Below are 20406 nucleotides of genomic sequence, written 5' to 3'. Positions count from 1 at the left end.
TTTTTTTTTTTTCATCATAGTGGCGTTCCCAGGGGGTGGTTCTGAGTTTCTTGTTGTATCTTCTTTGTCTTAATACTGTCATTTATATGTCAGCCGTGTGTTGCTACCTTGAGAGGATCGCTGGACCGGCCTTCAATTGTACCTATATTCTTATATCCATCTCCATGTACTAAGACAGCAATGGGATTTGCGCATCAAACACTTTCTTAGTTGTTTTGTCGAATGTACGTCATGAGTTCGGGCCTTTACTTGGTGACAGTAGAAAAAGGACAACCCCTCAGATTCCTTCGCTATCCTCAATAGTACAGAGTCCAAGCAAACGTCACAAGCTTTATAATAGTAGCACTGGTATAGAAAAGCACATGTGCACCTCCATTCAACCCCTGAGTCGACAGGCACCAGGTCAGAAATGGATAATTAAGGAACCAACCGGACCGTGGAGACCTTTCTCCAACTGTATTCTAAAGTATGTATACAGCTTTCCTATCTTATCAACTTAACAAAGAGACGGAGTTCTTGCGGGCGTTTTGTCTGAAACGAACGCATCTATTCCTCGTTGGGGTAGAGCTCCTCCCGCAGAGCAACACCGAGCTCCTGGCGCAGACCCTCCAGGCTCTCGAGGTACTGCTTGTACTGGTCCTGAGTCTCAACCTTGGCCTTGATACCTGTTCAAGTACGTATACATGAGTGTCTGAGTGTCTGCATGTGTAGAGCAGAAGAAAAGCAAGAGGCGCACCTTCAAAAATCCGGACGGCAGTGGGGAAGTCGTTGACACGGCGGGCAGCCCTCAGAGCAGCTGAGAGGACCTCGACGGAGGGGACGAGATCATAGGCGAAGCAGTTGTTGAGGTTACGCTGTAGCGGATAATTGATCAGCGTCACATACCATGGAGAAGAGAGAAAACCAATGCAAATTGCTACTCTTCATCATATGATTTCGAGAGCGGATGGTGATGTGACACGAATTTGCCGTATGTGCGAGCGGGTCAGGTCAGGCTTACCTGGAGCTCGAAGACATCCTGAACACCGTCAAATTCCTTCTCGAATCTGTCCAATGCCGAGTCAGTGTCCACAATTTCCCAGAATTAACCGGCTGCTTGTCCAAGTCGGGAATTGGCATCACAAGTATTATCCGACCCGGGGGAGAAGTTCCCTGCGATCGCCCTTTCATGCCTTTCCTCGCTCAAATCGCATCCAATGGCTGGCTAATGGTGATAGCATACCTAGCAGAGAACTCCTCGTATGTCTCATCCTCGTGGGCACCGGACAGACGCTTGGTGGTGGTGCTGAAGCTGGGACGGTTGAGGGCCAGAGCAGCCGGGACCTGCACGCGGGACCGGGGGAATTGAGAAGCTCTGATGAAGCCGGAAGGGCGGACGGCGCGTGTCGCAACACGGAAGATAGACAGGGACGCCATTGCGAGAGGAATGAAATGGGAGGGGAGGGTGGTTGAATTGACGTGCCTTTTGGGGAGAGTGGAGGACGACGGCAAGACGTAGACGAGGTTGGAAGTCAGAGGACAAGCCGGCTGTCGCTAGGATTTTGCGGGTGGTGTGAGGTTGCGGATGCCTCAGGTTTTCTCCGGTCGCTGTCATGATTGACCATTTGCGGCTCCCGTGCATGCCCGACGCAGTGGGTGCCTGAGGCATCGTGCCGGTAACCAGCTTTGATTGCATTTTGTCATTTGTGATTGGCCAGTACATAGTCAATGCAATTGGGGTATGATTGGTCAACTGTTATATCATCAGTTTCCAGTCGCTGGGCAGTTGTTGATCGACGAGATCTTGATTACTTTATTACTTTGACTACATCAAAATCCTCAGTGTTGACCATGGTTATTCTGCATTGAGTTGATGACTTTATTCACCGTTCTATCATATGCAACAATTAGCAGCACCAGCCTTTCCAGTGTAACTACCGTGCGAGTTGTAGCCTTATTCCGAGAACAGACCAGCAATTCCCACATCTAGAGATGTAGATGACAGTGGAAGTCATCAAGCTACCTCCTGTATGTATATCATCCGTCGGATTATGCGGATTCCAAAGGTTAGACTTTCCCCTGGCGGAATTTAGCCAATCCAAGCATCTCGGTCGAGTTTTATTGCGCTGTCGATGCAGCTGCCCGCGGAAAGACCAACCCAGCTGCAAGAATATGTTCAACAGCATGACCGCACTGATACTCACTTTGACCACCACGAGAGCGTGTCACTGGCTATTATTTGACCTCCACGCTGGATGTCAGATTGAGATTTATACTCCCTTCTTTAGGAATTTAGGAGTTCGGGGTGCTCCAGTCTTCTGAGCAACATTTACATTTGGCTGCGTCGACGTTTCGTCAGTCGCGAAACACTGCATGTCTCAAGCCCACTATGGCCTAGCCCGAAGCCGAAAATACAAAAAGTTGGAGTGTATAGTTACTTATTGGATACTTTTAGGAATCAATGCAACGAATGTGTAGTAGGAGTCGAACATCAAGGGATGTAACATATGGCCTAGTCCGTTCCTCCTACTCCGTACTTCGCAGTCATTTGGCTATTGAAACCTAGAGTGCAACATAGGCATCACATCGCAAGCCTCATTTTTAGCTAGTCTGGGCTTCCTCTAATTCTCTATCAGCTAACATGTGGATATGAACTTAAACCAAAAATCAAGACGCCCCATTGTTGAACAAGTCCAAACTTTCTACCGTGGTACTACCCTCGACTCCCTTTTTGTGCTACTTGACCAGTCATGGCAGTCAGTCCTCATCTGTAGGAGAGCAATGATATTGAAAACGCCAAGATAGCTTCAACCAGTTGAAATCGAGTTTGTTTCAGTTTCAACTTTTCTTTTGCACTATTGTTTGTGATACTTGGCAAGTCGAGCATGTGAAAGCTGGCTTAATTTGTGGTTCAAGACGACTGATCCCCATGCTCCTCTATGATATCAACCGAATGGGGATCAACATTGAAGGTGACGCTCCATGAGTGGGATCAATGGACTGATATAAATACCTCTCTCATCCTCACTACGAATACCTAGACACAGAATATGCAGAATCTACATAAATAATACTTATAATGTTGCGTGCTGGATACACGCGGAAGTCCGGAAGCACATGATCCGCTAAGAGAAACCTGGAAAGTGCCCCTTATTTTCCTTAATATTCAGGCGACCGAGGCAGCGCTAGTCCCCGTTGGGCGACTGCGGACACGCCGGGAGACCCAAAAAAGAAGGGGACGATCGGCCATTGGGCGCTTCTGATTCGATGACTTTTTGGTTTTCCTCTCTCCTTGCGGACAAACCTAAGGTACCAGCCTAAGGAAGCAGCAGCCTCTTCCACGTCTCGTCTCATCTCATCGCTGTCTTCAAAAAAACTCCCTCCACTTTCTCTTCCCTCTGTCTATCTCGTTGCAACCTCCCAGATTTCCTGCGTCGTATTTCTTCTTCTTATTCTCCTTCTTTCTCCTGTTTTTACTACTTCCCTTTCTCTTCCCCAATTCGACTCTTCGTTAGTCACTCCTCGAGTGCTCTTCTTGTTTGCGCGCTTTCCTCGCCGCGTTGACGGCACCAACAAAACGTCGGGGTTGCTTTTAAGGGGTTCCTCTCCAGTTAACGTTCCCGTGCTGTTCATTTTCTACGACCTATCTCGGTAATAGATACGTCTCGCACTATTCATCATGGCGCTCGAATTTCTGCAGAACTTGCCCCGTCCGACAATTGATCGGCCGTTTGGTATTCACCTATGGCCCATCTTCGACAAGGCCTTCGAGGCCGTTGTGGGCTACCCAGCCAGCGAGTTCAAGTTTGTCGAGGGTGTGACGCCAATGTCTACCTTCAAGGAGACAGCGATTGCGCTCGTGGCCTACTACATCATCATCTTCGGTGGTCGCGAGTTGATGAAGAACCGCCCGGCTTTCAAGCTCAACACACTGTTCATGATTCACAACTTCTACCTGACCGCGATCAGCGCGACTCTTCTCGCTCTCTTCATTGAGCAGCTTTTGCCTACGCTCTACAGACACGGTCTCTTCTTCACCATTTGTGATCACCAGGGTGGATGGACCCAGCCCCTCATTGTCCTGTACTATGTAAGTGATCTCCTGCTCTCGAGGCTTGAAGTGCTGGCCGGCTGACAGAGAGGACAGCTCAACTATCTGACCAAGTACCTCGAACTTCTCGATACCGTCTTCCTGTTCCTCAAGAAGAAGCCCTTGACCTTCCTTCATACCTACCACCATGGTGCCACCGCCCTTCTGTGCTACACTCAGCTTATCGGTTTGACTGCTGTCCAATGGGTTGTCATTGATATCAATCTGCTTGTTCACGTTGTCATGTACTGGTACTACTTCCAGAGTGCTCGTGGCATTCGCATCTGGTGGAAGGAGTGGATCACCCGTCTCCAGATTATCCAGTTTGTCATCGACCTTGGTAAGTACTCTGGAAATAGGCCTTTGTCACGCGCATGCTAACTGAACATCAGGCTTTGTTTACTTCGCTTCTTACACCTACTTCTCTTCTACCTACTTCCCCTGGGCTCCCAACATGGGCAAGTGTGCCGGAGAGGAGTTTGCCGCTTTCTCGGGCATTGCTATCATCAGCTCTTACCTCTTCCTGTTCATCTCCTTCTACATTGCCACCTACAAGAAGACCGCCAAGACTGGTCGCCCTCGTCGCAACACTGGAAAGCAGTCCCTGGTTGACATGAAGAACTTTGAGGTCCCCTCCGTCACTCCTGCTGCCAATGGCAGCGCCACACCAAACGGAGCGGCAGTGGCAAGTGGCCGGTCCAATGGTCCCGTCACTCGTTCTCGCAAGGCTTAGATGCAGAGCGGCTTGCGGGTGATTGAAGGGTCGAACTCACCCTGAGCGGTTCCTCTTCATGATACCTCCTGAAAGATCGCCCCGTGTGTCTCATTCCTTCAACTGGTCTGAGCTTCTCCGATGATGATCGACAGTACGCGAACCGCCGTTTGTGCGCATGAAACAAAAAATCCGAGCTCATTTATTTTTGCTTCAGAGATGTTTTTCTCTGCTGCCTAGAATTTTTTTATCACTGTTTAATGAATGACCTTATGATACTGGTCGCTTTCGCATTGCACTGAGCTCATATGGTGGTGTCACTTTGCAGCATAGGCAGTGCAAGGTCAGCACTGGGTGGATTACGAGTGTCTGGGGAGAAATGTCCACGTTCCTTACCCGGAGACTTGGCAGAGCGACAAGGTATCAGGTAGTTGCTCTGACGGTCTCCAGGTTCTATTTTACGCGTTACCTTTCTTCCTCTGTGGTTTTTCTTGTCATGCTGCTGGTTGCAGCCATTTCTTTCTGTCCTATTCGCGCTTGTGATTCATACTTGCTTTTATTCTAGTATCTATAGATGACAGGTAAATAAATGTAATGGTGATGATATACCTTGTGTTCTTTGTACATTAGATCATGTTGTAGCTGGTCGTATATAGATCTGAGGCCCGTCGTGGGTTGAGCTGTAATGCTCTGAACCGAATGCTGTCCTGCTATTTCATATTTGTAGCTGGTAGCAGTTTCAGAGCTCTTAATGGCAATACTTTCTAGTTTCATTTATGCTCTAGCTACGCCACTATATAACCTTCTTAAACTACTAGTTATAGCCACCTAGGAATACCTAGGTATAGGAGAGGTATGTATAGAGAGAGTTAGATAATACGAATATAGAGGCTAAGATTATCTACGGGATTATCTCTACTACATACTAGCGCCTAGTGGTATCTATCCGTATGCTTCCTACAATCCACATCATCATGCATGAATGGATGAGAAATCGTTCATTGTACCGGGGTGACAGATCGCTGTCTTGATCCGACATTGTCATGACAGCCTATGGCCGAATCTTTTCCTTGGCCTCAGAATGGTGAACTATTACCCCAAGCAGCCCCGGTACCCGTAGCGACTCGTGCACACGCTTCTTTGGTCTCAGGTCTTGGGTAGAGGTAGATAACAAGTGCTCATTTGTTGGTAGTGATGAGATGAGAGAGTGTGGGATTGAGATTCGCAAGGCGTCAACAAAGCTAGCTATCTTCGTCATGGTGGCCACTCAGTTGGAATGTTGATGCTGGATGGTCATGACTGGATTGACTGTCACCCATGGTTATGGTGATGGTCATCAGAGATTAGGCCGGCTGAGATTGAGTTGGAGAATGGAGCAAGGCAAGCAAGGGCATGGTCCCTAATGACATTGACATTCATATGGGGTTTGGGTGCGTATGTGCGAAGTGGGATCGGAACCTGTTACCTGCATTCTGGGCTCAGTACTTCGTGCCTGTCAGTATCCCTACGGTGATTGTGTAGGGCATGAGTCTGGTAAGTCAGATAAATGAGAATAAGAATACCTTATAAGGTGCCTACATTGGTAAGAATGACATTGACAGGTCGGTCTGGGCCGTAGCAAGGGGCGGAAGGGTAAGATCTGAGACATTGTCCTTCAGGGCATGGCATGCGGAATGATGAGATGAGGGATGAGGGGTCCTGGCATTGCATCGTGGTTAACGAGGCATGAATGCGAAGGGTGAGTTGTAGGATTGTAAGGATCCAACCAGGCGACTTCATCCTTCATACTTGGGGTTGTGGTTGTTCATCCCTCGAGGCCAACGAGATATCCTTGTCTCCAAGGTGAATGTAGGCACATAAAGGGACTGTAGACCGTGACATTGAGAGTATGAAGGAGGACTCCGGATTCCTTGTTAAGGCTCAGTGAGGTTTTCTGGTCCTTGGACAAATGTTAGGCCATGATAGGAGGTAAGTATGAGATACTACTCATTCTAGGTAGATATACGGATAATACAATGGAGACCCGCATGATCATTCTGAGGATGAAGAGTGGGCAATCTTGCAGATTTTAGTTCGTCGACTATGGAGGACCAAGGTGAGACATCTACTTTGAGCGTCAACGGTGGTCTTTCCAAGGCTACTGTATGACCCACGCTCCAACGGTCAGTATCCGCATTCTGCGCCATAACCTCTAGCAGAAAAGGGAATTAAGGGGATTGCCGGAGAACCCGCTAGTAGAGGCAAGCTCAAGGTATTCGAATTGATAGTTGCTCTCTCAGGACATCATGTGGAGAATAACGTCCCTAAGCGCTAGGACTGTGGTGCTCGGCGGGGAGCTATGTGTCAGGTACAGTAGCTTGGGTCCTCTACTGGATACTCGGCAGACGGGATATGCATTCTCTATTTGATTGCAAATTGGTAGAGCCTTCTGCGCCGGGGAACTTCAGGGGGAGAGTTGAAAGCTTGGAAGTCTTGGACATATGGAGTGGCAGTTGTGATTGTCCGTGTAGAAAGAGAACAGAGACCCAACGGCACTTGGTCGTCCTGAAGAACCTTTTATACAGGTTTGATTGAGCAGCAAGGAGGAAATAGATGAGAGTACCAGCTACCAACGTAGAGGAGATGGCATGTTCTGATTCAATATTTTACGGACGTTTCAACCAGCCATCTGTTGACATACGAAATCAAGTTTGTTGTTGCCAGCCTGACAGATCACCGGCCCGCGATCAAGTGGTGCAGATGATAAATCCACGTATGCATGTCTACCTGGAAATCATCTGCGTCGGTTGGAGTGAATGTGATGTATGCATGATCATCCGCTGTTCATTGGTGAAGGACAGCAGTTTCAACGCTCAAGCGGACGTTGTTGATGTTGATCTTGCTGATCAACACTCCGCGGTTTGCTTTTTGATACTACGGTAAAGCTGGAGATAGGAGTGCTGGTCATCGAGGACGCAATCGACGTGGAGGTGGTTGACGCAAGGAGAAAAGCATAAAAATGCGAAGTGCCAATACAGCTTGCATCCATGTACTCCAAATCGTCTTATTCGACTTTCCTGCCACCAAGTGTTCAAGCAAGAAATCCCACTTGATCATGTAACTGTGGAATCAGCACGGCATTGGGACTATCAGGATTGACAACAAAAGGGGATGGATTATGTTATCTCCTGCGTAGGTCCTTGGCAAATGCAGCATGAAGGACAAGCACATACTCAATATGCGCATGGTGTTTCACACTGCAACCACCGTTGGACACGTACCATTGTGCAAGTAAGTACAACGAACCATCTGCAATCCAACCTGCTTTTTCCTCGCGTCTCGGAAGGTCTGAGAGTTCAGCAAGTCAGAACCATTTCCTTACTACAGGGAACGTAGAGTTTCTGAGTCAGTCTGTTACACTTGGCGCTGAAGATACGGAGTAGTGATGATGTGGACGAGTGTCGACCAGCCACCGCAGAAAGTATCGTTGACCACGACGGAACGGAGCCAGAATCTCTTCTTCGATCACTCAAACTTGAGATTTTCCATTGATTTCCATTGTCTACCTAGGTTTATCGCGGTTGGTGTTCAATTATTTTCCCGCTTAAGTTCAACATCGTTCTGTCGTGACACAGTTCGAAACTGCGAGCGAACCACTCTAAGACTTTCTGAAACCGTCGTACCCGGCTGGGCTATCCGAAGTTGGCCATACTGCCGCTTATCAGTGATGAGAGTCGAGTCCACTTGGATGGTTGCTGCAAGGGTTAGGATGGATTTCCTGCAGGGAGGTCATCCAGCTATTATCTAGCGTGGAGCTTTCAAAATCTCCTATTCGTTCTCGGTTGTTCCGTCGAGCTTTTGGTCGTCTCGATGTGCCCAAAAATAAGCCGAAATCACAAATATCCGCCCATCCAAAGGAGAAATCGAAAAACAAGCCATGAGCCAGTGGAAACCGGACTCGACGATAATTCGCTTCGCTGGGCTGATGGTGGATGATGGTGCGTTTGAGTTAAAGACGCCCCCACAATGGTGTAGCAGCGGGTCTACCTTGGCAACTCGTCAGGAACATCTTACACATCACATTCGGCAAGCTTTTGCCAGAATGATATGATATGATCTGCTATTATCTACCTACTGCATTAATGCTGCGGCATAACTGCCTCGTATGTACGCGGCTTTGTGGAGACATCCGGATAATCCTGACTTATCCAATTGCAACTGTGGGATGATAATGGGTGGTCAGAGCATTTAGTGGCTTGAGATATCGACATGAGAATCAGGGCAGAAACGAGAGCACTGATCACCGACTAAGAAGGCAAACGGGCCTTCGAGAAGGCAGCTCGATTACCAGTCCATATCGCTCAACCTGTTGTGGATCATACTTCGAACTGGACATTTCTTCTCCATCAGCGACGCAACTCTTACTTTCTGAGGAAGACAGGCAGATCAGCAAGAGGGTAGAACATCTAAACTTCTCTACTCCGGCCAAAGTAGTGCAGTCTACGGAGTATCTACGGAGACCACATGGCCCCCGGCTCTTGGCCCGAATACTTAGCGCGCGTCTTGGCCGAGTCCATCTTCCTACCTTAGATCCGCATGTCTGAGAGGATTGCCTGTTAGCGCTACCCGAACGTCCTTCCTATGCCCGTTAAGGTGGACAATGCAGACTTGCAATCAAGCTGTTGCCGCCAAAATTTTCCTAATCTAAGAGCTTGCATTAAGAATACGCTATCCCTGGACTTTTTTGCTCCGCAAGCATTGACCTCTGATCTCCTATCAAATGACAGCTCACGTTGATACGTCGAATTTTCTCCAACCTTCGTGGTGCCCCATATGATTCTGATGACTGGCGCAATGACACTTTACATGAAATGGCCCAACGCTTACACTCTCAGAGCCTTATTTTCCTTTTTTATCCTTGGCGCATTTTCAGGTATAACTTTTTTTTTATTTTCGGCTCGGCGATAATGCAGGGTTTTAGCGAGGAACTCCAAATGCAAGGGTTGCTCTCCGGATAATCCTGAGGCAACGGTTCTCTCCTTGTCCTGCAGGAGGTAGGCAAGGACGAACCGCCGACGTAAGCACTGTCCATTGCAGTTCCAACGTAGTCTGTCCTGATTCTGGCCCAGCATGAGAAAAAGAAAGGGGAAGAAAAAGGCGCAACAATTCTTCTCCAGTGCACGTGTGAACGGCTGTTTTTCTCTATTTTTACGCTGATATTGGCTAACCCGACTGTGGACCGAGCTCTTGTTAGTCCGTCCTCTCTGGTGGTTGTATGAACTGATGGCATCGAGGGTGGTCTCCTCCTTGTTCAGAAAAAACCTTCCAGGGTAGGATCCACTCCTTTAGAGCATGCCAACCCGTGTGGGACAAGAGGAGATGGAAAATATCCACGATTAATATATCCTTGTCTATATCCCGTGAACTACTGCTCTCTTCCCCTGTTCCCCTGGATCAATCACCACGCTCTTTTGACATACTGCACTCCTTTGTCCACCCTTGATGACCTTCAGGATCTGAGACCTTTGGACTTCTTCATCCTCCATTTACTAATCTCTTGCCTTGTTCTCTTGAAGAAGTCTTCTTCACTGGCCTGTTGGGTGGTCATCTTCTTATTCTACATTCACATAGAAAATGTACCAATCCGCGGATTCTCTCAGTCTCGATTATACAAACCAGCAGCTCTTGCCACGACGTTACGAGTCGGACGAGGAAGAGATATCAGAGTCGGAACATGGTGGACACGATAACGCTTTCTCACCCGTTGATGACACTACGGGGACGTTTTCTGATATGAGCACGGAAGAGCTATCTCGCGGCGTTGAGCCTAAGCCAGAGAACCGTCAAGTTGCCCGGCTACTTGCTCCCTACCCGTCGAGAGGAAGAAAGTCGCGTCCCGTATCAATAGATACAGTGAAGCGAAGCAGCAATGCAACCTTTGCCACCGACTCCATCGTCTACGACGACGGCGACGACGACGATGATGATGATGTGATTATCGAGCTGCCTCCTCCGGATCAAATGTCACCACTTCAGTCACCAATCTTCTTACAGCCAACTGTTTATGTGCCCCCGGGGTCGCCCGGATCATCGGCTGCTCGGTCGATGAGATCGCCGTCTCCCACTTCTGTCTTCTCAGTGGAAGAGACCGACGTCCTTGTGGCTGAGCAGGTCACATATGTGGAACCTATCTCCAAACCTCACTTGATTCAAATCAGTCCCGAGCAATCTTATTTCCCGCCTGTTGCGTCGGCTGACGAGAAGCAAGACACCTTTTGCAAGCATAGCTCAAGCAACGCCTGCGATGAGGATGCTTGCGAGGGTATCTACTCGCTCAGACAGGCAGCCAAGTCTCAACCTCTGCTTAGCACAGGCGAGTCTGATGGAGCGAATGCAAAGCAGCTCAAACGCAACAGTGTCTCGGTAGCTGGGCGCTCATCGGGATCGGCTAGGGAGTTAAAACGCATTGAGGTGCCAAAGTCTAGTGCCACGATGCAGTCGCTGTTTGAAGTCCCCGAGATTCCGCAGCCCTTGTCGCCCCGCTCTCGCTCTAGGACATTTTCCGGCGCAAGAGCGTCATCCGCCCAGAAGCTGCCCTCACTATATACTGCGGTACGCTCGCGTTTACCCGCCGAATCCCTCCGACGGCCCCCTTCGTTGCGAAGTTTGAGTAGTGCGAGCATCTTACTCTCGCACGCACGCCACGCTTCCACATCCGCGGGCTTAGACACTGGCACACCATCTACCTCCGCGTCTCACACGCGCATGAGCTCTGAACAGTCATCCCCGCTACAAACCTGTCGCACTCCTTCTCCTATCCTTCAAAATTCTACTCCTTACTATTCCTCGCCGACATTCTGTCGAGACCGATCCGGTTCTGTGTATAGCAACAGCAGTGCACCCACGCCGACCAGCTATCGCCCACCCCCTCCGGTGCGGAACTCCACCATGCATTCTTTCAAGTCATCCTACTCTAGCAGCCTTCGATCGGAAGTGGAGAGTGTCCACAGTGTGGATGCACCTGAGCCAGTCGATCAGGCAGGAAAGTCTACTATGAGCCGGAAGAAGAGCCTGAAGCGCAGCAAGCTCTCGAAGCAGGAGGGCAAGGAGCAGTCCACCGCTAAGAGCATCATGGGCTTTATGCTGAGAGGGAAGAGGAAATCTACCATCTGGAACCATCGATCATAGCATGGCTTTTACTTTTTTTGGGTCCTATTCATTGGCGAAAGGCGTTACTCTTCAAGCGATATCCTCCTTAATTTGGTTATGGCGGCTCTCTGATGTTCGGAAGATTTAATTTTGATTTTTACTGTACTGTCCTCTGTCTACCCTATTGTCTAATTCTTTTTGTATAATATCTATTGACTAGATCAACTCATCGCTGGATGCCTCCTGGACTGAGGTTGGAGTCCTTTTTGGTCATCGACTACCATGACGAGGTGCAAGAATTGGAATGAAGATTATTCTGCTTCGTTTTTCACCAGTCCTTACAATAGTCATACTGAGCTGTGCCGCACTTTCCGTCGCTCCCTTTATTTCGCGTAGAATTTACCTTAGATTAGCAATCGTCGTAGCAATCAGGCAGTTAGCGAGGTTGGCCTGCCATACCAGCCGTAACCGCAGGATGTCATTATCCTGACACATATTCTATAGCATGCTCTCTTCAACTGATTGTCCATGTTACCTTCTAAGCTCCACAAGACAATATGGGGAATCCGCAAAAGGAAGATCATTTTGACGTCCTGTAGTTGCTTTATAGGGTAGTCACTGGAGATCCATTACGACACATTTCTTTCATGGTAGATGCTCTCTATTTGAGTAAATTAGTAGTCCTGTCTTGACAAAAGAAAGATGTCTCAGAAGCCCTCTGTGCTTGCCAATCTTGCCTATAAATATCATGATGCTCATTTTCCCTGCTCTCCTCTGTCATGATACAGTGGAGCTGTCAACCAGAATATGCCTATTATTTCTACTATGCTAGATATGGTCGTCTAGACACTTTTTTGGCCTACTGGTTTGGTGGCTGACAGTATCACTTCTATACACATTATGAGTGGATTGGATCCCACGTCTATAATACCATAGTATTTGCTCTGCCGTCCTACCGAGCTGATGAAAGCTGTAAGTAGGAAATTTAACTTAGGTAGGATTTGAATAACCCATTATAGCTGAATACTCTTCCAAATGAGAAGATGAATACAGAGGCATCACCAGACTCGATCACGTACTCAGCTCGGTTCAAATACCGACACTGGGCGAAGATGGTAAATGATGGTGTATAATGATTAGATTTGTCGAACTGCTAACTAATAAGGTAACTTAGGTCTAGGACAAGGACCTAGCCAACTGGACTGCATGGGGCCATCTGTCCTCTTGTCGAATCTCTGATGTTGCCAGAGGCATACTACCTGGCAACTGTTCCTTCAGAATCTACCACTACTTTGACCACATCAGCTCCTACGGCGAGTATAAAGTCAACAACAACCATCTTGGTCATGATCGAAGCCCTGAAAGCGACAGTCCTCAATGGGTGAAAACTGGCCACCTCGGTCTTAAATCTGTCGTGGATTCCAAAATCGTGCGCTTCAGCCTTTATGGTTCCGCTGTATTCTTCAACCTTTATCGGGGTGTGGTTTGGTTAACGATAGAAGCCACACCCTATCCGATGTATGGAGATACCAGCATGGCACTGTGTGCTTGACAAGTGGCTTCGATTGTTCGTCGAAGTTTTCACCAATTGATCAAAACTAGAATCTTCTAGTAGAAGCATCTAGTGTATGCCGCTGTTAGGAGACAGTTCGTTTATTGGTCTTAGGGATGCTGGCCTGTCGCCAAGCTTCTTAATGTTATTGAATTCGCGTCATCTCCGCGCACGAAACGTTTAGCTCGGGCTTTCTATCTAAGAGACTATGAGCCACCTCTTCTCTTACCGGAACAGAGATGAACGCTGGATCAGTGCGGAGATATAACATGTATATGCATCACTCCAGAATCCCTGCCTCGCGAGAAATGGGAATTATTTCTTCAGAGAGCTTGTCGAATAATTGACCATCATCCTAAGTTCCAGGTGTCATTGGTTCTGTCGTCCCGTAACCTGGTCGCAGGCAAATCGTCAGCGAAATTGATTGAGCGTTGAGCGACGCCATTAATCCAGCAAGAGAAATGGATAAGCAATCAACTAGGGAGCCGTATAGGGTTTCAAGCGGCATCCTGTTTCATCTGGCCCGTCCGTAGCATGAATTGTGTAATTCGTAATGTGAGACGATGCATGTGCATATTCTCCACTTGGACAATTGTGGCATTGACTGTATCGAAGACTGGATGCATATGGCCTGTTGCTGCCTCAAAATGGCTGCCTTATCGGCAAGTTGTCAGTTAGTACGACGGGGCTGTGGGGGTCTGTATCACCTGCGGGATGATTTCGATTAGGTCTTGGAGGTATGATGTTCGTAGAGCATGTCAACATTTCAAATTCGTTTTGAATATTCATTTTCAGGACTTTGATGTAGTATCATTTTGATGACCATTGAATAAAGAATCCTCATCAATTGTGCAGATCCATAGTAGTATGACAAGTGGACTGCTCCAGCAACTTCCCCACATGATCCCCAGTTTTCCCCTCATTTTCTCTTTTTGGACTTGCAAGGAATAATACGGATAATGGATACTATGCATGGCAGCCACTGTTGCATCGATCGATTAATGTACAGCACACCAATCAGGATGATCACACCTCTTCCTGAGGATTCACTCGTGGAATTCGTTCTTTGTGTCGCGCCCGATCAATCATTATTTCCCCGCCACGCCCAGCAACCCCAGAAGCCTCCTCCCCTTCTTTGCGGGAGTCCGTCCAGACTCCATCCAATGTTCGTTCTCGATTTGCGTTGCTCCTATCGCTAGACCGGGGCCAAGTAAGCAGAGTCACAGCGCGTATCAAAATATAGGCATCTAATCCAATCAGTTCTAGGATTCGCGGATTGACCTCTTCCTTTATCCCTGTATAGGTCGGGTACCTCTTATCCGCGTCGACTCCGCACTATTTACCACCGACCTTCCCCTCCCTTCCATCTTTCACCTTTGGTTTGCAGCACGCCCTTGCCTCTGTCGATGGGTTGAGAATTTCAGGAATGATATCTTTGTCGGACGGGTCACGACACTATATCCTCGAGTAGTTGATCTTGACGATGAGTGTGCCTTTGACCCTGCGGTCGGCTCTGGGGCCGTCTTGGGCGGCTTGCAGATCCCACCCAGGGAAGTCATTGTTTTCCCTGAACCATCTTTGTAAGCAGCTCTCTTTGTTACTAGAGGGTCTGCTGTTGGAGTACTAACTATGCTTGAACTTCAGCGGTTCAGACACGACAGGTATTCTACCTAGTTCGCCAGAAAAACGACCATAAGCTCCCGTTCATCCCTCCGTGGCCGCAAATCACCAAGAGAGCCGCGAGCAGCGCCTCTGCCCCGTCAAATGTACCCGTTATCCCATACTCCTCGCTGACTGTTGGCGTCCCCTGCGAGACATGGCCCAACGAGCGTCGCGTGGCTCTCACACCGCAGAATGTAACTTTGCTACTGAAGAAAGGCTTCTCGCGCGTACTAGTCGAGCGCGGTGCCGGCGAACAAGCCCAGATCCATGACCAGGCCTACGAACAAGCCGGAGCTACCGTGGTCGACCGAGCTGCTGTATGGTCCGAAAGTAACATCGTCTTGAAAGTCCGTAGTCCCCGACAAGAGGGCCCCATAGATGAAGTCGAAGCCCTCCGCCAGGGAAGCACCATGATTTCGTTCTTGTATCCTGCCCAGAATAAACTGTTGGTAGAGGCTATTGCGTCACGCGGAGTCACGGCCTTCGCCATGGATATGATCCCTCGGATTTCTCGAGCCCAGACTTTCGATGCCCTCAGGTGAGTTACCACGGGGCTTACGAGCAGGCCAGATCAAAATGCGGTCAGTGCTAACGGTGAGGCAAGCTCTATGGCCAATATTGCCGGGTACAAGGCTGTTTTAGAAGCATCGAACCACTTTGGTCGTTTCTTAACTGGTCAAGTTACAGCTGCTGGGTAAGAGATGCGGAGCCCATCGAGATATTGACCTGCTAACCCATGCTTCTTAGAAAGGTTGTTCACCTCTACGAAAAGGGAGCTGTTACTGATTGTTGCATTAGATACCTCCTAGCAAGGTCTTGGTTATTGGTGCTGGTGTGGCTGGTTTGAGCGCCATCGCTGCGGTAGGTCTGCGCTGCTTGACATTCAAAGCTCTCTACCAACGATGCATAGGCCCGCCGCTTAGGCGCCATTGTCCGTGGCTTTGATACGCGTTCTGCTGCCCGTGAGCAGGTTCAATCTCTAGGTGCCGAATTCATCGAGGTCGAAATTCAGGAAGAAGGCGCTGGCCAGGGCGGATACGCGAAGGAAATGTCCAAGGAATTCTATGACGCAGAGATGAAGCTCTTCATGGAACAGGCCCGTGACGTTGATATCATTATCACTACAGCGCTGATTCCAGGCAAGGCGGCACCAAAACTCATTACCAAGGAGGTCTGAATGATTCACAACCTCGTCCTTGCGACACGAGCTGATTCATAGTAGATGATCGCTGCCATGAAACCTGGATCTGTCATTGTTGATCTTGCAGCGGAGGCTGGTGGTAACTGTGAAGCAACGGTTCCAGGACAATTGGTTAATCACAATGGTGTCACTGTCATTGGTGAGTTTGAGCTCAACCCTGTCTGATCTCGGTAAATTCATACTGACCAATTCAGGATATACTGATTTCCCGTCACGCCTACCGACGCAAGCATCCACCCTATATTCGAACAATATCACCAAGTTCCTTCTATCTATGGCACCGCAGGAGAAATCGTTCGGCATTGACCTGTCGGACGAGGTTGTGCGCGGCTCTATCGTCACCCTCAACGGCGAGATACTGCCCCCAGCTCCACGACCAGCACCGCCGCCACCTAAGCCGGCAGCTGCGGCGACTCCAGCCAAGGAACAAGCCGAGTTATCGCTCACACCCTGGCAAAAGGCTACTCGCGATGTTGCAGCTGTTACAGCTGGTATGGGAACTGCACTTGCTCTGGGAAAAGCCACTGGTCCCATATTCATGAGCAACATGATGACCTTTGGGCTTGCTGGTCTCGTCGGCTATCGTGCTGTATGGGGTGTCGCTCCAGCTCTCCATTCTCCTTTGATGAGCGTGACGAATGCAATCTCAGGTGAGTAGGCATGATATTTCCAAGAAGTTGTGTAGCATCCTCACGAATGGACTCTAGGCATGGTCGGAATCGGTGGTCTTTTCGTCATGGGTGGAGGTTATACGCCTAGCACGATCCCTGAAGCTCTCGGAGCGGTTTCGGTCCTGTTGGCATCAATGAACGTCGCCGGAGGCTTTGTTATTACCAAGCGCATGCTAGACATGTTCAAGCGTCAGTCTTTCACCCCGATTGAAGATGAAGCACTTACCGTCCTGTAGGCCCGACTGACCCACCCGAATATCCTTGGCTCTACGCGATACCCGCTGTTGTCTTTGGTGGTGGATTTATAGCAGCAGCTAGCACTGGAATGGCTGGTTTAGTGAGCGCTGGCTATCTTGTTAGCACTCTTCTCTGCATCAGTAAGTGGAACTGTGACATACTTTGACATCCGTATACTAAACACAACCAGGCTCAATTTCCGGCCTTGCTTCCCAGCAAACTGCTCGCCGTGGAAACATCCTCGGTATTCTGGGAGTTGTTTCTGGTATACTCGCATCTCTTGCCGCTGTAGGATTTTCACCAGAGATCCTGGCTCAATTCGGAGCAATGGCTGGTGGTGGTGCTCTAGTTGGTTCGTTATGCCTGTTTCGCTGAACTTATTTATGGTCACTACAAGGTTTTGGCTCACATTCTTACAGGAGCATTAATTGGGCGCCGCATTACCCCAACTAGCTTACCTCAGACTGTGGCGGCCCTTCATTCAGTCGTCGGTCTGGCTGCTGTCCTCACAAGTATTGGAAGCGTGATGGCCGATATTGGTGACATTTCAACCTTGCATATGGTGACTGCGTATCTTGGTGTTCTCATTGGTATTAGCTCAGATTCAGGTGCTTGATACACTACTGACGCTGGACAGGTGGCGTTACGTTTACTGGTTCCATTGTAGCTTTCCTGAAGCTTGCGGGCCGCATGTCCTCCAAACCCACTATTCTTCCAGGCCGCCACGTTATTAATTCGACTTTGCTTGGGACAAACATGGCGACAATGGGGGCTTTCCTGTCAATGGGACCTGCATCGCCGCTCATTGCTGCTACGTGCTTGGGGACAAATGCCGTCCTAAGCTTCCTGAAAGGCTATACGACCACTGCTGCTATTGGAGGAGCTGATATGCGTATGTCCCCGCGCCTCACACTGGAGAAGGTCACTAACATGATGTAGCTGTCGTTATCACTGTTCTCAATGCATACTCGGGATTCGCTCTGGTTGCAGAGGGCTTTATGCTTAACAATCCACTACTCACGAGCGTTGGATCGTTGATTGGGGTCAGCGGATCCATCTTGTCGTACATCATGGTTAGTGTCTTTATGTTCTTATACGCGGATCTCGCTGACTGGAGTTAGTGCGTCGCTATGAATCGATCTCTTACAAACGTCCTCTTTGGTGGCATTGCGGCCCCGCAACAGGGACAGAAGAAGATCGAGGGCCAGATTACCCAAGTGACGGTGGACGATACGGTGGAAACCCTATCAAATGCAGAGAGCGTAATTATTGTATGTTGATTTCGACTCTTCGATGCTCGTAGCTCACAGTGCTCCAGGTCGTCGGTTATGGAATGGCTGTGGCCAAGGCACAATACGCGCTTGCAGAAATCGTCCGAATGTTGCGGGCTAAAGGCGTCAAAGTACGATTTGCCATCCATCCAGTTGGTATGTACCTTCACCTCAGGTTATCTCATCGGGTCCTAGAAGACCTTGACTGACCTAATCTTGCAGCTGGCCGCATGCCCGGACAATGCAACGTGCTTCTCGCTGAAGCTTCAGTGCCATATGACAGTAAGTCCTGCCACACATTCCGAGGTTTCCGACAATAAGGGCTGGCTGCTGACTGGACAAAGTCGTACTTGAAATGGACGAGATAAACGACGATTTCCCGGACACGGATGTCACCCTGGTAATCGGTGCAAACGATACCGTCAACCCTATCGCCTTGGAACCCGACTCTCCGATCTCCGGCATGCCTGTTTTGCATGCCTGGAAGAGCAAGGAAGTCATCGTGATGAAGCGCGGCATGTCCAGCGGATACGGTAAGTTCTTTCTTTCACCATATCCGGAACGTATCACTAAGAGAATATAGCCGACGTCCCCAACCCCATGTTCTACATGCCTGGTACGAGGATGTTGTTTGGAGATGCAAAGGCCTCTTGTGATGGTGAGTTCTCTACTTGCCAACTCTTGGGCAAATGCTAACTAGGAATAGCCATCAAAGCTGGACTTGAGGCACGCAAGTGAGAGATGTTGCAGAGATCTTTGATTTCGTTTTTTTGATGAGTTGTTGTTTGTTTTGCATCTGCTGTATATGCCTGCATGCTCTATATACGCCATGACGTAGTCAGTATATTACAAGAGTGTTTGTCTGCCATGAGTTCAATGCTCGTTTTATTCCAAGGCTATTTTCGACAATTGAATGCATTTCTCGTCACATGAGTGGGCGCCTACATCATGATTTCCTCTTACTTGCGAGAATATTGATCATTGGCATACGAAAGTCAAAGTAGCTTGGAGAGAGGACAAATTCAATTTGACTATTTAACGTCTCTCCCGGAACATCTCTTCATTGGAATCATGCTGGATAACCGTCACAAAGCGGCCATGAAAAACCATTTCTGTAGTCGAAGAGGGCGGATATAACAGAGGCATTGAATGCACTTGCATGTGACCATGGGACGCAGCCAGAATATACCAAGTCCTCAATAGTCCTCAATATCCTCTTTAATCTCCTGTTTCAGAAACTTGCTTAGAGATACACTCTTCCGAGACAGCTGGAAGACTCACCACATAGGACTTGGCAGGGCCATTTGTGTTCCCAAATAACGGCTTCATAATGACCTTTAAAGTCAATGTGACCCGCCTCTCATAGTCAAAGTCATCCTCATCATACGGAAAGTAAAATGCAAGCAGTTCTTGAAATCGTTCGCAGGCTGAGTTGATGTAGTCCGTCACCCGGTGTGACCTTAACAACTTCTTCTCCTTTTTGATGACGCGAATGGTCTTCTGTGATTTGTCCCCTGCAATTTTTAGTTTCAGCTTCACAGAGCGCCGTCCAGGCTCTGAAGGATTGATGTCAGAGTCGCCGGAGTTGGTCAGGTAGTCTTTGAAAAGATCTCGCAACCTGGGAACGAGCGATTCTGGCAAGCCAGTGACCTTGGACGGGAATTTGCAGTTAGTACTTGTTGTGTTTATGAGGGTCTGAGCGGATGACTTACTTCGAGCTTGATTCCAACCTCAGACATTGTGCTGAGAAATGCTTTGCAAAGTCCTTCGGTCAAAGAGCAGAGTAAGTTGCTGAGTGGTGAAGGAGAAGTAGATGGGGGAGAGTTCGCAGAGATAGATGAAGTTTACAGTGTGGTAGATAGAGGTTTCTTTGTCATTCCCTGCCTGAAAGTCCTCTTCAAAC

The 20406-nt window shown here is 48.7% G+C and overlaps 5 protein-coding genes across 5 annotated transcripts, besides 1 other annotated feature; 3 read left to right on the top strand and 2 right to left on the bottom strand.

Annotated features, from left to right (window-relative positions):
* Positions 1–546: 546 nt before the first annotated feature.
* Positions 547–1416, bottom strand: NFIA_039350 (cytochrome c oxidase subunit VI; the record flags this gene model as incomplete). Its single annotated transcript, XM_001266255.1, has 4 exons — positions 547–665; positions 737–854; positions 1001–1046; positions 1223–1416. The coding sequence occupies 4 exons, from the start codon at positions 1414–1416 to the stop codon at positions 547–549; spliced, it is 477 nt and encodes a 158-aa protein (XP_001266256.1).
* A 2242-nt stretch (positions 1417–3658) lies between these two features.
* Positions 3659–4802, top strand: NFIA_039340 (elongation of very long chain fatty acids protein; the record flags this gene model as incomplete). Its single annotated transcript, XM_001266254.1, has 3 exons — positions 3659–4069; positions 4127–4409; positions 4462–4802. The coding sequence occupies 3 exons, from the start codon at positions 3659–3661 to the stop codon at positions 4800–4802; spliced, it is 1035 nt and encodes a 344-aa protein (XP_001266255.1).
* Positions 4803–10394: 5592 nt separating this feature from the next.
* NFIA_039330 (uncharacterized protein) lies at positions 10395–11948 on the top strand (the record flags this gene model as incomplete). Its single annotated transcript, XM_001266253.1, has 1 exon — positions 10395–11948. The coding sequence occupies one exon, from the start codon at positions 10395–10397 to the stop codon at positions 11946–11948; it is 1554 nt and encodes a 517-aa protein (XP_001266254.1).
* Positions 10720–10750: a microsatellite.
* Positions 11949–14944: 2996 nt separating the features above from the next.
* NFIA_039320 (putative nicotinamide nucleotide transhydrogenase) lies at positions 14945–19241 on the top strand (the record flags this gene model as incomplete). The annotated part of the gene is made up of 19 exons (XM_001266252.1): positions 14945–15041; positions 15106–15661; positions 15728–15817; positions 15933–15984; positions 16034–16294; positions 16346–16463; positions 16519–16974; positions 17032–17184; positions 17232–17372; positions 17423–17584; positions 17652–17822; positions 17870–18124; positions 18172–18305; positions 18354–18503; positions 18551–18659; positions 18726–18785; positions 18848–19036; positions 19087–19161; positions 19210–19241. The coding sequence occupies 19 exons, from the start codon at positions 14945–14947 to the stop codon at positions 19239–19241; spliced, it is 3261 nt and encodes a 1086-aa protein (XP_001266253.1).
* Positions 19242–19721: 480 nt separating this feature from the next.
* On the bottom strand, positions 19722–20242 carry NFIA_039310 (uncharacterized protein; the record flags this gene model as incomplete). The annotated part of the gene is made up of 2 exons (XM_001266251.1): positions 19722–20153; positions 20216–20242. The coding sequence occupies 2 exons, from the start codon at positions 20240–20242 to the stop codon at positions 19722–19724; spliced, it is 459 nt and encodes a 152-aa protein (XP_001266252.1).
* Between the last annotated feature and the right edge of the window lie 164 nt (positions 20243–20406).

This window comes from Aspergillus fischeri, genomic scaffold (genome assembly GCF_000149645.3).
Source record: "Aspergillus fischeri NRRL 181 1099437636247 genomic scaffold, whole genome shotgun sequence".
Lineage (NCBI taxonomy): Eukaryota > Fungi > Ascomycota > Eurotiomycetes > Eurotiales > Aspergillaceae > Aspergillus > Aspergillus fischeri.
Note: the sequence above shows the minus strand (reverse complement) of the source record. Positions and strands in the feature narration are given on the sequence as shown.